This window comes from Beta vulgaris, chromosome 1 (genome assembly GCF_026745355.1).
Source record: "Beta vulgaris subsp. vulgaris cultivar EL10 chromosome 1, EL10.2, whole genome shotgun sequence".
NCBI classification, from domain to species: Eukaryota; Viridiplantae; Streptophyta; class Magnoliopsida; order Caryophyllales; family Amaranthaceae; genus Beta; species Beta vulgaris.
Window position 1 is genome coordinate 34,175,458 of NC_079202.1, and position 16,435 is coordinate 34,191,892.

General features: G+C 35.8%; 1 protein-coding gene across 1 annotated transcript; it reads right to left on the bottom strand.

Moving 5' to 3' along the window:
* Positions 1-15,416: 15,416 nt before the first annotated feature.
* Positions 15,417-16,013, bottom strand: LOC104897674 (uncharacterized). Its single transcript, XM_010684613.1, has one exon. It carries the CDS (start codon positions 16,011-16,013, stop codon positions 15,417-15,419), a length of 597 nt encoding a protein of 198 aa, XP_010682915.1.
* Between the last annotated feature and the right edge of the window lie 422 nt (positions 16,014-16,435).

Genomic DNA, 16,435 nt, shown 5'->3' on the forward strand with positions numbered 1-16,435 from the left:
AGCCTTTATGAAAGCCTGGAATCTATTTGTGGTTGAGATAGCCTTCATCTATTGCCCATAGCTTTTACTGAATTTAGACACTTAAACGAAACCAACCTCAACATGAGCTTCTTCAGTGGGTGATTGCATTTGAATAGCAGAGACTATAGGTGGAGGTGCAGGGTTTACATGGGGATCTTAGGTTTTCAAACCTGCTTCCTAGAAGGAGCTTTTTCACACACTTCTGATTACTATGACCCAACCCCTAACAGGTAGTGCATGTGATAGGGTAGCCAATCAAATTCAACAGCCTGATTCACCATTTCTCCCTTTTCATTAAGAAACTTAATGCAATCAGGGAAAACTTGATCCAAGTTTACTTGAATCATGACCCTAGCAAAGAATAATTTATCCTTATTCTTGTAGCCTGATTAACTTTAATGAATGTTCCCAATTGACTACTGATCTTACAGAGGCTTCCCCCCCATACTTCACATCCAATCCCACTAATTTCACCCAAATGAAAATTGTTTTAATAAGATCCTTATTCATGGTCATATTTTCATCCCATGATTTCATTACATTAGGTTTTGAGTCAAAAAATATAGGACCACCATTCAAGACCTTATGAGCAGATGCAATAGCAGCAAAACGAATAAAGAAAACTTTATCTACACCCAATTTGCCCCGAATGCAACGCACGAATCCCTCCATGACTTTTTGACACTAGTAGAATAAATGCTTATTGTTGTGGTCATTAAGTGGCCTATTGCGGCGGTTTTAGCTGCACAGCAATTAAGGGTGCAACAATAGGTAATTAAAATATTGCTACAGTTTTTAACCGCAGAAATATGGTAATTTTTTTTAGAAGAATACAACTTATTGTTGCAGTTTTTGGTGCAAACAGCAGCAAAACGTTGTATTTTTTAATAATAAAAAAAAAACATATTGCTACGGTTTGTTTCTGAAATCGCAGCAATATGTAGTAATATTGTTCAGATGTCCAGAAAAAATCGCAACAATATGTTTATTTTTTATTATAAAAATACAACATATTGCTGCGGTTTGCACTAGGATCCGCGACAATATACTGATTTTTTTTAAAAATATATTTTTATGCATGTATGTTCCATCCAACCTCATCATGTACGAAGCAGGAAGTAGGATGCAGCAACTGCAATAATATTTTCTGCATAACTTTCGCAGAGCTCCGTTGGTAAATTGGATAAACCCATAATTGAAAATTAACATGTACAATATTATATGCAACAACCAACATCCATTATTCAAAACTCAGCCAACAACCAACATCTATCCAACATCCATCATCCTCTAAGAACCAATTTTCCTCCAACATCCACTATGCAAATTCCAAGTTCAATAAGAAATAAATACGATTCAATCCAACATAGATATCATGCGAATATATGTTATAGGCGGCCGAATCATTAACTTCCGCTCCTTGTGTAAGCTAGTGGAATCAAAGACATAAATTATCCCGAGCGTGGGACATATGACAAGGAGCATCCAATGACGGCTATTGCAAGATTTTATAACAATAATTACTAACAAAATTCCGCTTCGGCCCAGAAAGTAAGAGAGACAACATAATATATTTCTGCTTCATGACCAACCATGGAGGAAGATTTTATATCACTAAAAGAACGGTCCAAGTACTATGTTGACTGCTCAAAGTACCATAAGGGATCATTCCATACGTACGCAATGCAAGTATCAAGTTCCTAGCTTCCTGAACAAATTCTTTATATCTGGAATCTATAGCCTTCCATTGAGGAGAATATGCTAGATGCCTAAGCATCCCATCTTTCTTTCTCCGATCAGTATGCCATCTTAGGTTCTTTGCATATTCCTTTATAGAAAAGAGCCTCTTGAACCTTGCCACAATTGGAAGATACCGCAACACTTTCGCAGAAGGACCCGTATTGCCCGACCCAGGCTCAACCCCATCCGACAATTTATAGTGGGACTTACCACACTTCGGACATTCATAAAGGTGCTCATACTCATTTCGATACAACAAGCAATCATTCAGACACTACATCATCCCCTAATCAATCATCACCAAACAGTTCATCCTCAGTGTTTCTATTATCTCCGTGGTCATTTTCATCATCTACTACATCATCATCTTCAATGTTAACATGATCTTCAATCACAACTTCATTCTCATCCCCAACATTCGACATATCAATCTCTAATGAGTTACTAGTGCCAACATCAACCCTAACACTATCCTGAGTATATATTCCCTTCTCACCATGCCATAACCAAATATAATACTCAGCCCTCACGAAGAATAATATGAGCCCTTATGATCCTAATATCAGGAATCATATTCACATTGTAGCAATCAACATATGGAAAATAAAACTCATCGTAAGTAAGTTATTGATGTTCTACAACACGTGTACAATACTCATTCACACCTTGTACGAACTCTAACGTATTCCGCTTTCCATACATCCAACTTCGATCCATTTCTAAAACACCCCATACAACAACACGTTTACAATACTCATTCACACCTTGTACGAACTCCAACGTATTCCGCTTTCCATACATCCAACTTCGATCCATTTCTAAAAAAACACACACACACACACACACACACACACACACACACACACACACACACACACACACACACACACACACACACACACAACACACCACACACACACACAACAACACACACACACACACACACACACACACACACACACACACACATACATACATACATACAAAATTATTATCAATTAAAAAATTCACATGAATAACATAACAAGCTAATATTCAATGCATGCTTCCACTGGGTTCTTATCACTCAACCTAGCCCATCCTTAAACATCGAATCCCACCAGTGAATGCATGTATGATCTTTGATTCTACGTTAAATTCGCGGCATTTCCCTCCAGTTCTCCAAGTACACGATAAAGATAATTGTTTATCTTATATGTATCCGGAGAACAAATCACGGAAATGACTAACCGTATTTCAGTTAGAATCAAAGAATCAACACACATTCACTACCCAAGTGAGATGTGACCTTTAAGAACAGTCCCAAAACGGAGACTATTCAAGACTTACTCCTAATGAGTAAACGGTATCTAGGCGGTATTATGTACATAAAAACAATCGCATTCAAGCGATTCCACGTCATCACCAAATAACAATCGCATTGAAGCGATTTCGAGTTAACACCAAACAACAAGTACCAAACCATTCCTTAAATTTCCCTTCCCATCCCACTGGTGAGTCTATCAATATGAAGGTATTACATATCCTTTGAAATAAAGTATTGCAAAAAATCACAAAAACTGAAGCAAAAACAATCTCATATAACATTTTATGGCATACAAAATCTTAAGCAAAATCATCACGAAATCAATTTTTAATCTTAAAATGTGATAACTAATCATATACTACCTCCGTATTTTTTTAGTTGCAACATTTGGTTTGTGGCACTATTCATCAACCAACTTTGATGAACTATCTCGCATTATTATATAAGAAAAAACATAGTCAATTGGGGTCTTGTTAGATTCGTCTCAATGCCACAATTCCAAATATCAAATTTTTATAATTTTTACTTACACCCAATAAGAGATATTAATTTTCAAAGAATCGTCTCGGCAAATGTGAAAAAGCAAATGTTGCAACTAAAAAAAACAGAGGTAGTATATACTTTATATTAAGCATTTTAAACTACTATTTAAGCCAAATTTTTCATTAAAACACTATTAATTAACAAAACTACAAATAATCAAAAAAATATGAAAAACTAACCTAATATGACAAGGAGAGGGTGAGGTCGGCGGTGAAGTACGGAAGTGACGTAAAAGAAGAGTTAGACATAATATTTTTAAGCCCTAGAAGAAGAGTGAAACATGGAGAGGAAGAAGGATCAATAAGGGTTAGGGAACGAGATGTGGAGAGAAGATAGTGAAGATGATAGATAAAGATAAAGACCACTTTAAGAGGTGTAATTTATGTATGTTTTTATTTCTCCATGCCTGAATTGACTTTGGTTGAATATGGGATCTCAGTTTGGCATGAATTGTACTTCTTTTTTATGCTTTCTTTCTTTTCTTCCTCTTTCCCAGAGATTCTTCAACCATATGGTACCTTCTTCAGCATTTAATTTATTAATATGAACGATATGTGGAGAGAAAATCAGTGGTCAAATAGGATCATAATGTCCAGGACTTCAGGTTTCCATGATTATCACAAAAGTATTTACTGATTATATATCAACATGCATCTCCGGTCACTTTGGATTTTTACTTAACTCTTTGTAATAAGCCACCCCTCTGTAATTATACCATCGTCATGCTACATCACTATACTTATACTGTACCTCAAGCGACTCGACTGAAATTTTTTCTTGTTCTGATTTCTTGCAAACATCATACTAGGCTGTTAAATAGTTTTAGTGAGTAATTTATGCCGAAATGAATCGAATTGAATATTGTTATGCCGACTTTCATTCATCTTTTCTATTTCTCTTGAGATCATTTGTGGTGATACATATCTACATCTGTTGCATGTAAGTGTGTGATCATTATTTACATTGGAGTTTCATTTTAGTGCTTTTCTTACTTTTTCTTCCTGCTATCATTGATTATATGCTAGGGATTTGATTGGCGCTATTAATGAGTTTTGATTTCTATTTGCCTTGCTGGTTTGTGAAATTTGTTTATTGTAATTGCTGGTGCAAATTCAGTTGGATGACTTTGCAAACAAGTCAATGCACACCCAATAGTAAAATACTGAATGTCACGGGAGTCTTAGTCCCTGGGTGTTAGTAGTTTTAATTTGGAAACCTTGCTAGCGTACTTTGTTATAGCTTAAGACAATTAAACTACAATGCCTAATAAATTCAGGCGACGAGTATTAAATAAGATAATAAATGCAATAATTAATCTATTAATTAAAGCTGAATATTCCCAATTATAACACAAACTTCTAGAAAGATTCTATGACACACATAAAGATAACCCAGGCCGGACCATTAAAGGACAAACATGAAGGTGAATACCTCCATGAATTTCAACTCGAATTGAAGATTGAACAAACTTTGGAACTCAGTACATGCTCTAGTTCTATACTATTGGCTAACTATAACCCTAGAAGGGGGTTGGCTAATCTAGGAAAAGCTATGCTAGTTGAAAGTAAATTGCACATTTGTTGTGTTTGTGTTTGCTGTCTTTCTTCTGATGTTCCTTCTTGTATTCATATTGCTAAGGCATGTATAACTTCCTTGCTTCTTGGAGGGAAGTGATTTGAATCATTTATGATTCAAATCACAACTGCCGTCTTCTGGCGCCATAATAATCACGTTTGTCCATGTTCTTGCATGCCCTTGTGATCAAATTACCTTCCATCCACGTCTTCGTCTTTGGCTTTGCTTAATCTTCATCTTCAACTGCTATCTCTTGGTTATTCCTAAGAGTTGGGCCTTCCTTTATAAATTGGTGACTATTGACTTTTGTTGAGTATTCATCATAGGCTTCTAAACATAATTGGGCCGTCATTTTGCATGACTATTACACCCTTTGGGGTCTGATTCAATGAATCGTAAGAAATGCTAACTAAGATGTAAAAATGGTAGCAACAAGTTGCCCCCCTGATTTGTGAGGTGATGTACTCAGAACCCACAAATCATTAACAGAGAGATATGCTTAATAGCAATAAACAATTTGTTTTAGAAGCGTTTTAAAAGTTGCTTCTTCCGCCATTTTGAGATGATCAACAAATCTTTCCTTAGGATGGCTAAATTTAGTAGAGAAGAATAATCTATCATGTATTCCTTCTTTCTTTCTTCTAGCCATTGTGAAATCCGTTAGAAAAGTTTATTTCTAACGTGGTCCTAGAGGATGATATCGCAACATCCAAGAAGGATCCAAACCTTGGATCATAAGATTATGCCATACTTGACACATACATGTATATTGTACTAAATCTCTTGAAGATGATCCATGTCTTATTCGTGAGATTTTTGTACTCTTCGTATTGCCTTTAACAAAAAGCATTTTTAAATATCTCCAAGACATATCTGGTTACCATGCTTCTTCCATGATGACTCTCCCCCAAGATTTACATACTAATAAGGAAGCAACCTGATCTTGTAGGTTAATTTTGGAAATATCCATGCTTGCATCAGATCTACATCTGACCCTATTTGAAAGGCCTTAGATTTGTTACCGTATTTTGGATCCTTTTGTATTATAGGATTTTTGCCAAAATATTTGTTAATTGTGGTACTCCATCTGATAGACACCTCTTTCATGAATTTGTCTTTATCTTCAGATAGAGAATCCATCTCTTTATGATGATTTAAACACTTATAGGGATAAGGCTTATATGCTAATATGTTGTTTCCTTATACATATTTATATATAAAGATCTGAATTCTTAAGCACTCATTTTTCTAACTGCTTATTTAGAAGACTATTATATTGCAGAAAAATAAGCATTAAATGGCACATGGCAATTAAAAACCATAAAACATAGTTATTTTATTAAAAACTAATAATTTGAATTACACTTAAGTAATTGTTTTAGAAGCAATTTTTCTAAGGATAACATTTATCTATTCGTAGATAAATATTACATTAACTAAAAATAAATGGCCTTAGGGGAATCTTCTTGAGATGGTCCCTGCAGACAAGGTCTACCATGGCGTTATAGTCTTCATCCTCGATTTCATACCCAGCTACGTATCTTTTGATGGTAAAATAATATCCATCTTCAAGTACATAGTTCAAACTGGCCTTGAAGATCATCATTTGATAGGTGTAATCCCAGCCATATCTTCTATTGAGAAGGGCAAGGTACATCCAAGGGAAAAAGGCCTCTGAGACCCAAAGCTCCCAAAGTTGGCAAAGGCACTTGAAATGCACCACAGTACCTTCATCTTTGCTCTGCCCTGGGTCCCTCCTTATTGCATTTACGTATGTTTGAGTGCATACTAGGATTAGGCTCTTGGAATAGGCCCAGGTAAGAGTTTGGGGTCTTAGAAAGTTGAAGGTATTAGATACCTCTTTCCCCCATCTCTTACATATTAGAATAAGTTCATCCTGTGAACTTTCTAATAGCCTTGGCCATCTGAAGGTGGCCAATAAGTCGATATTGGCGCCCACATTAGTAGTGCTAGATTCTACCAGCGTTGGATCCTCTGGCTCTATGGCTGGATCTTCTCCAAAGATCCTGGCCATATGGGTGTTCAACTGTTGAATCTTTGCTGCTTTAAAGACTTCTTTGTCCTCTTGGACAATGTCTAGGGCCTGATGATGATTGAAGCAATCCTCATCAACATCGCTTAAAACATCCTCATGATGGTCGAAGTCCATCTCTTTGAATTTTTTGTGAGATGAGCTGAAGATGACTAAAGTTTTGTTTTCTACATTTTGTAAAGTAAAGAAGTAGAGATGAGATAATGAGTGACATATCTAAACATACACTTCTTTAGATGGTTGTTTTTCGCATAACGGTTACTTTAACAATAACTTCTAGGCTTAAACTTTAAGTGTTGGGATCACTTTTCAAGAAGTTTAAAAGAGAACTTGACCAATTTGATAGTAATCCTCATATTGACTTTATGTTTACAAACATTAGGGCTTAAATTTCAATTTTTTCGATTCATTATACTCTTTTAAATGTTTGAGTTTAATACATGAGTATCATGAATACAAGTACATAATTTGTTACGTGTAAAGAAAAATTTGATCTCAAAATGATTTAGGTTTAAACATGAAACAAAACGTATTTTATTTAATCATTATCAACTATTACATAGTATCTAAGAGAAACTACGAACATATGACTTTTTGATAATAAAACCTAATAACATAAATGAAAGGATATTCAATAATCCATCAAACTCTAGTTTACCCTAAGAAGAGGAAAAAACTGATGACAATTTGTGGTTCTTCATCTTCTCCCACATCTAGATCATCATCATCCGAGCAATCATCATTCAATGGCATGGGAAAGCCAGTTTCCCTTATATGATCATGCCATAAACGACAAGTACATTGGTACTGGATCAATTTCTTAAAACTGGTATTGTTTTCGAGATGGACCATCCGATATTTCCTTATGGAAACACCTAGGAAACTTTCACAAATAATTGACCTATGGTACTTGTGAGTTAAATCGAAAGGGAAAAATTGTTTGACAATGTTCAATCCCCAGGCCTTACATACCATCATGTAATTGTACAAGTCCTTCTTTTCCAATAAAGGCCAAAGATTAGTCGCTATGAAATCTAGGTCACTTCCTATTTTTGTAGCGCTAGATTCTTTTTCCTCTATATCTCTTTGTTTGATCTTTGGATCCTCCCCAAAATACTTAATAATTTTTGCTTGCCACTTCTTGGTTTCCTCATCCTTGAATTTTTTCCAATCTTCTCTAACAATGTCCATGTTAAACCTATGCCTCCAACATTCCCCGGGAAAACTAAGGATAACATTGACTTGAGGATTGTCCATTGTATTTTTATAGAGTGTAGGGAGAAGAAGATTTAAGTAATGAATCAATCTTCACCACTAGAATTTAATTTATAGTACATGAATAAAGCAGTTACTCCTATTTATAAGGGATAACTAAATGTCATGTTTTACATATAAATTGATCAAGTGATTAAATTATCTTAATTCTGTTTAATTTTATCCTTTATCTTTGCCCTTAGTGGGTAAAGTAGATAAACATGGTCATCCCACTACATATCACTTAATATCAACATTTTTGTATTTGTACGTTTAAGAATTAATTTGATGATACTAATTACGTGTGCAAGTAGAATTAATTTGCATGCACAAGTGGAACTCTCATTATTACTCTTTAGGAGTAATCATGTTCTAACTTCAAATCAATGTTCAGTTTTAGCTTCGCAAGAGTCTTTTTTAATGGGGATTTAAATTTCTACCTTTCATTATTTGATGTGACTGTTTTTAAAATCGTTCATCTTATTCAATTTTTGAAATCTAATTATTTGTTTTAATCAAACAATAAATCACATAAAAATTGAACAAATGTGAATAATGTAAAAGAAGAAATTAAACATTATTGAATTTGAACAATATGCAAGAGATAAGCAAAATATTTATATTTTTATGAAACTAACAAAAATTAAAAATTACAACCTAAAATTGAAGATCTTAAGAATCTCCAATTCCTAACTTAGAAGTAGAATTCTAAGTCTAGGTTGATATTTAATCTTTTGGGGATGGTAGCCTAAAAGCGTCGGAGTCAGCGGCGGAGTCGTTGTCACAGTGGTCCTGTTTGGTGTTGCCACTGCCCTGAACCCTCCTCCTTTTAGCAGGAAGTTCATCATTGTTGTCATCCTCCTCCCTTCGGCGGGAAGGAGTGGAAGCTTCCTCTTCTTCTTTTTATTCTTCTTCCTCTTTTTCCTCATCATCACCTTCATCACCACTAGAATTTTCTGGTGAAGAAGGTGAGCAGTCTTTGGAGGCATCTCCAGAAGCCTCCTCCTCTGATGAGAAAGGGTTACCCCTTTCATCTTCAGAGGAAGAGTACTCTTCCTCTTCCTCATCCTCTCACTCCTCAATTTGGATTATTTAAGGAGGGAGAGGTGTTGGCTCTTGTGGCCAGGGTTGCTAAATTTCTGAAGAGGAGAATTCGGAAACTGTTGATGATGAGGATGATGAATGCGTATAAGATGAGAATGATGAATGGGAAGTTAAGGAGTTTTCCTCCTCTAAGAAGGAAAAGTCTGAGAGTGGGGAAGATGAAGATGATGAAGCCATTTTTGGAAATTCTTTGGGAGTGAAAAGAATACAGATAATTTAATTTAGGAGATGAGGGGAATCATGAGATGAGTTGTGATTTGTATCATTACATCATTCCCTTTTTATAAGGAAAGTGTCATCTCCTGAAAACCTGATAATTTCAAAAATTACGCCCCTTCAATTGAAACATGGGCCTAACTGCCTGTTTAAATATTTTGGGCCACTTAGTCAATTGTTCGCTTAAAAAATGGACTTTCATTTAAACCTCTATTCCTATTCTATGGATAGGCATTAACATAGTCTATGAATAAAAGAGCATGCTTTTCGCACGTGTTATACTTTTAGTTATTGTCCTTCATTAAAACCCCTTTTTTGGAATTTTATGAAAACTCGAAATCTTTTCAGACCAATATAATTTTCACAAACTCACATACAACAATTGAATTTCTAAAATTCACATGTCTGAGGGAACAAAAACTAACCATGAAGATGAAATTAGCAAGGCACTGGCTGCCAAGGCTCTTTCCATGCACTCCACAACTACTCGCCAATTATGCACCGCCATCAAGGTAAATCTCATCCACTACAGGCCCAAAATTTTCCGGTATTTGAAGAAACATTCAGAAACTACTGAAAAACCTTTTGAAGAAAGGATAGCTGCTATAGGCCCTGGATTTCCATTTAATCTAAGGAAACAAGGCCATCAACATATCCTGGAGCAGTGCTACCAATTCATGCATCACATTCACTACTAGAATAATTGCTATTGCTGCGGTGATATTGCTGCGGTTTACCTATATGCAGTAATATATCACGTAAAAATAAAAGGAAAAATATAAATAACCCTATTGCCACGGTTTCGGCCAAAAACCGCAGCAATATGGTTTAAATGGATTTTTTTTTTAATTTTTTTATTATTTGACCAAACATATTGCTGCGGTTTCTAATAAGAACTGCATCAATATATTAAAATAATGTAAAAAAATATAATTTTAATATATTGTTGCGGTTTTTGACAAAAACCGCAGCAATAGGTCCTTAAAAAGTATTTTCAGATGTTAGGGTTACAAGCCCATCTCTCTAACCCTAAACATCATGTTAGGCGCCTCTCTCTCACACCTCACCTCTCTCCTCTCTCATGTTTTCAGTTTCTCACACCAAATGCTCATACCTCTCTTCTGTCTCCTCTCCCTCCTCTCACCCTCTCTAAACCCTAAACCGCGGCTTGCTTCTTGTTCGTTTGTTCATCTCTCTAACCCTAAACCGTGGCTTGTTCATTCATCTTTCCGTCGAGGCTGACAAAGAAAAAAGGTTCCGATTGCAAATGTTCGTTGATCTGCTCTGGCGAGGTTCGTTCATCTGCTCGCACGTTCTTCACGCCGGCATGTTCGTCTTTCGCTCGCACTTCATTCTTGGTTCAACGAAAACTTCTACTCACCTCTCTCAACCGTCGACATTTCTTCTCCCTCTTTTTCGTCCTCACCAGCGAAACGTGCAACATAGTTTTTCGTTTTTTTGTTTTGAATTTTCTGTTTTTTTCGGTTTTTTTGTTTTTAGAATTTTCTGTTTTTTTCGTCTCTCCAGATTTGTTTGTATGCAGTTTTTGTACTTTTAAGATTTCTTTTTCATTTTTAGTTTCTTAGTTTTTTAGTATATTATTTGTTAGTTATAATTGTTGTTTTTTTTAATTTTGCTTTTTCATCTTTTGATCTTTTGTAATATTTATGTAACTAGTTATTTTTTATCATTATATATTAATAAGATTTTTCATCTTTTGATCTTTTTCATCTTCAATTTGTTTAGAAATTTGGTGAATTGTGGATGGCTTAGTTGCTTTTAATATTTCAAATTTAATTACAAGATGGAAAAAAATTATTTTTTTTTACCTATACCAGGAGCTATTGCTGCGATTTTGGCTAGGAACCGCAACAATAAGTTGAAAAACCACATCAATATATTATTTACCTATTGCTTACGCCTTAATTGTTGCGCAGTCAAAACCGCCGCAATAGGCCACTTAATGACCGCAACAATAATCAATTATTTTACTAGTGATTGAATTAGAAGATGGCAAACCTACGACTCTCCCTTTCACCACAAGGTCAAGCATTCGCTTTCATTGGCCTTTATCCAATAAGCCTTTTAAAGGATGGATTTCGGGGGTAGATGCAAGTGCCTGGTTCATGCGCATTCAACCTTTTCATAAAAAATGGACCTAGAACAAGATACTCCCATTATTGAGGTTAGCTTCTTATGAAACTATCCCTTTTGATGGAGCTCTTTCTACTACTTTACTGGCTTGTTGGGATCCAGCCATTAACTGTTTCTTGTTCAAATGAGGACCAATGACCATAACCTTGGCTGATATTGGCTTTATTAATGGTACTTCTCCCACCGGTAAATATGGGATTGATCTTCCAATTTTCCATCACGTGGAGGAATACAATGAACTTTTTAGTCACTGTTTATCTATCTTTCGCCAAATTGCTAGTCCTTCTGCTAATGCTAGCAAATGTGGCTTTCAAAGGTTTATTGATTTTTTCATCAATAAGGATTCTAGTGAAGTTGTAACTCCTCGGGATGAAGTTTTATTCCTTACCTTTGCATTTTTTAGATTGATGATGTCAAGGGCTGGAGGTGTTGTAACACTATGGTTATCTCTAGCTATCAACATTTCCAATACCTCTGAAGAAGTTGTTTTAGCTCCTATTTTTATTAGGACAACTTTATAGATGCCTCTTTAGAAGTAGAGAATCTTTGAAAGGTTTTGGCATTCCAACCTCTGATTCTCCCATTTTTTCTACTAATAAGGGATTTGGACCCTTATGGCTCTTGACCTGCTGGGGTCATGTATACTTCTCAAGTTTATTAATACTTAAACCTCATCCTACTTTTGAAGCTGTTAAAGGAAAAGATGGGGCAAACCTTGATCTATCTGCCTTCCTCCCCAAGCTTGAGGATTGTAGCTATTATGGTGAAGTTATCTTTAACCTTATCTCCTCAGATGAGGTTTGGCATCCCAGCCTACTATTTTAACATTTCTTAGTATTCTATCGCCACCTTGGCACCTGGCATATTTTTCCAGGCAAGGAGCCTCGTTATGTTAAGGAAGACCCTTGGCGCCTGTACGCTGTGCCTGCATGGATGCGATCTCTAAACATTCATTCTGGCTCCACAAAAGACGGGCATTTTTGGAGTAGTGTATTTAGATCTAGGGATTTAATAGCAATTGAACCTGAATATTTTGGTTTTAAAGCCTATAATCCACAATTGGTAGCTAGACAATTTGGATTACGTCAAATGTTGGCCATACCCGATTTTTTTAACACACAATGATCCCTGGACCTCAAGAGGTCGTTTTGAAGAAAGTAAAGCTCTTCGAAGCAAAACTCTCAACATCAACCTTACATCCATTACTCCTTGGTTATGGACTCATGGAGCTGTCAAGTGTTTTCAAACATGGTGGGATCATATTTTCCCAAATGATCAACAATGTGCTACTGCTATAGTATATTTTGAAGATCAACTCTTTTTAGGAGGTATATGATCTAATCATTTGTAATATGATTTTAAGACACATCAACCTTCTTTTAACTTGTTTCCTATCTTTCATTACTCCCAGCCAAAGCTAGCAAGAAGAAGTTGAAAGTCCCTCTAGGAATGAAAGTAGACTCCAGGTATGGCAAGTTATACTGGAACGTTTTATACCAGCAAACGCCTGAGCCTATTCCTTCATAAGACGAGCTCGACATTGTTGAAGAACAAAGCATCCATTATGGAGATGTCCAAAATGTAGAGGACATTCATACTATGGAGCTGATAAAGCATATTGATCCTCTCAAGACAGTTGCTAGAAAAAGAGACTATAATTGTATTTCTGTTTCAAAAAGCATCCAATGTCCTTATTTGATGGATCACTCTGAATTAATTCAGAAAACTTCCAAGAAGAAAGATGATAATCTTTCCTTAACTCTAAAAATCTTGAGACACTCGTACAGGAGACATCCCAAATTAGAGACGACATCTGAGATTCAGTGTTTTAGTATTTTTTCTGATGAGGAAGAAGTTAAGACCATCTCTCAAATGATATCAACTGGGATATTCCAAGGAACTAAAGCAGGTATATATATCTCTTTATATTCCTTTCTCATGAAGTTTCACTTCTTATTCTTGAATCTAAACCATTATGCACTTTTTCTACACTTCAGGTTCGTCTAGCCACAAGAAGTCTAAAGCTCTTACTAATCCTTCTTTAGAGAAGCCAGTGACCATCATTTCTAAGCAAACTCTTTGTTCTAACTTTACTGGTCCGATTACGACAATCATTCCTTCCACAATTGGTCCGAGCCACAACATGAAAAATGCGCCAGTTGATGAACCTCACATTGAACATATTGATGAGCAAGTTAGTTCTGTACCTATTGAGGTTTCCCCCCCAGTTAGAATCACTGATCATCCCTACTTTGGATGGATATGGTCAGATGAAAGAAAATAATGACAGTGCCCCCTAAAAAGGAAATGATGCCCCCCAAGAAGAAAAAGATAAAACTCACGAAGGCGATCAACATCTTAACATGGCAACCACTGAAGATAACAATTTCTTTCAAGACAGTGATGATTCTATGAATTCAATTCCCTTGAATGATGAGTGTCCAAAATCTCCTTCTCCAACTACCATCAAAGAATATTCCCCTATTTTTCAAAGAGAGATTCGAAAAGGCGTCATTCCTCTAGATATTGAACCTCTAAGAAGTGACTATGGACCCTTGAACATTCCATCAAAAGATCCTTCTTCATCACAATCTTCTCTTGGACCTGGTTCGCATTCTTTTCCTCATAGATTCATTTTAGATTTTCTATATTTGAATCCATATCCTCAAGAAACCATTCTTCACCATCTTGCTAACTTGGCTTCTCTTCTTCATGATGCAGAGGCTAGCGGCCAAGAAGCAAATGTGATGAAAGAGTCTGATGGAGGGAAAGGATGGAGACAGAACTATCTCTCATTCTTCTACCATAGAGAGCCCTGAGGAGCAATCTGAACACATCAAACAAGAAGATCAGATATGACGTCTTTGTCTCATCCTCTCTGGGAATCCTTATGATCAAGCATCTAGACAAATGCTCAAACAAATTCTAGAGTCATTGATATCTCAAAGCTTTGAATACTGGCTTCCTTGCCTTGATTATGTAAAGGAAACTTTGCTCCTCCAGCAATGTGATACTGAAACGGGATTACAATCCCTCAAGATTTCAGTTCGCAAGCTTCAAGAAGAGGAGACTACTTTGGAGGCTCAAGCGCAATCTTTCAAAAAGTACTCTACACAGACTCAACACTCTCTAAATTCTTATGATCAGCAACTGAAGTCTCTTTCTAATGAAAAATAATCCTTACAGAAACGCTTAGCTGCGATTAATGAACAAGAAATCACTATTATTAGTGAGAAATCTTCCATTCAGAATTCTATTGATGCTGAGAGGAAGAAGCTAGATCAGGGATGCATCAAGCTTGCCACCTTGAGGCAGAATATGTTTAAAGAAATGGCTGTCCAAGAAAGCTTAATTCTTCAGAGAGAGAAACTTTGTAATGCTTGGTCAGCCATAAAAAATCTTAGCTTGGCTGTCAGGCAATGCTGAAATGTACGAAAATATTAATTTGTATTAATAATATCTAGATGTTTGAAATAATTCTGCATGTTTTTGTTGAAACACAGGATCATACTGTTCCCAGATAGAGGGTTGGTATTTCTTAAGAAAATTTCCATTTAATGCTCTATCTTTTACCTTGTCATCTATATCTTCCAATAAATATGCATTGCCAGATAATTTCTTATAAATGATGAAAGGACCTTGCCACTTAGGCGACCATTTTCCTAACCGAGGATCCTTGTAAGCTGCTTCTGGTAGAAACATCTTCCAAACCTTATCATTAACCTGAAATTCCTTGAGCACTACTTTTTTATTGTAGGCTCTAGCAACTTTTTCCTTCTTGATCTTCATTTTAGCTAAGGCTTCTTCCTTAGTTTCAAGTGCATCCGTTATTTCGATATTCATTGCCTGAGAATATTCTTCTCCAGATAGACCCGTTTGTTGAGCTATTCTGGATGATCTTATATTTATCTCAGTAGGAATCACAGGAGTATATCCATATACTAAATTAAATAAAGTAGCTCCTGTTGCTTCTCTTTTAGAGGTTCTATAGGCCCATAGAGCATATAGCAATAATTCATCCCATTTTCTAGGATTATTATCAACCATTTTTTATATCCCTTTTACTATAATCTTATTGGTAGCTTCAGCTTGACCATTAGCTTGGGCGTAATATGGTGTTGAATGTAACTTAGTGATCCCAAATTGATTAAGATATTCCAATAAATTAGGATTTCTAAAGACTGTGGCTTGATCAAAAGTTATGGTTTCTGGAATCCCAAATCTTGTAAAGATCTTCTCTTCCAGAAAATTTATCACAACCTGTGTATTGATCTAAACAAAAGCCTGTGCATCAACCCATTTAGTGAAATAATCAGTAATTACTATGATGTATGAATGCTTTTTAGAAGATGCGGGATTAATTTGCCCTATGACATCTACTGCCCATCCTCTAAATGGCCAAGGCTTGATGATATATTTTAATTCTGAGGCTGGTGCCCTACTTATAGGTCCAAACCTTTGACATCTTT

Excerpts from the sequence above, each read along its gene's own strand:
- LOC104897674 (XM_010684613.1), bottom strand. The coding sequence starts at position 16,013 with ATGGTTGATAATAATCCTAGAAAATGGGATGAATTATTGCTATATGCT.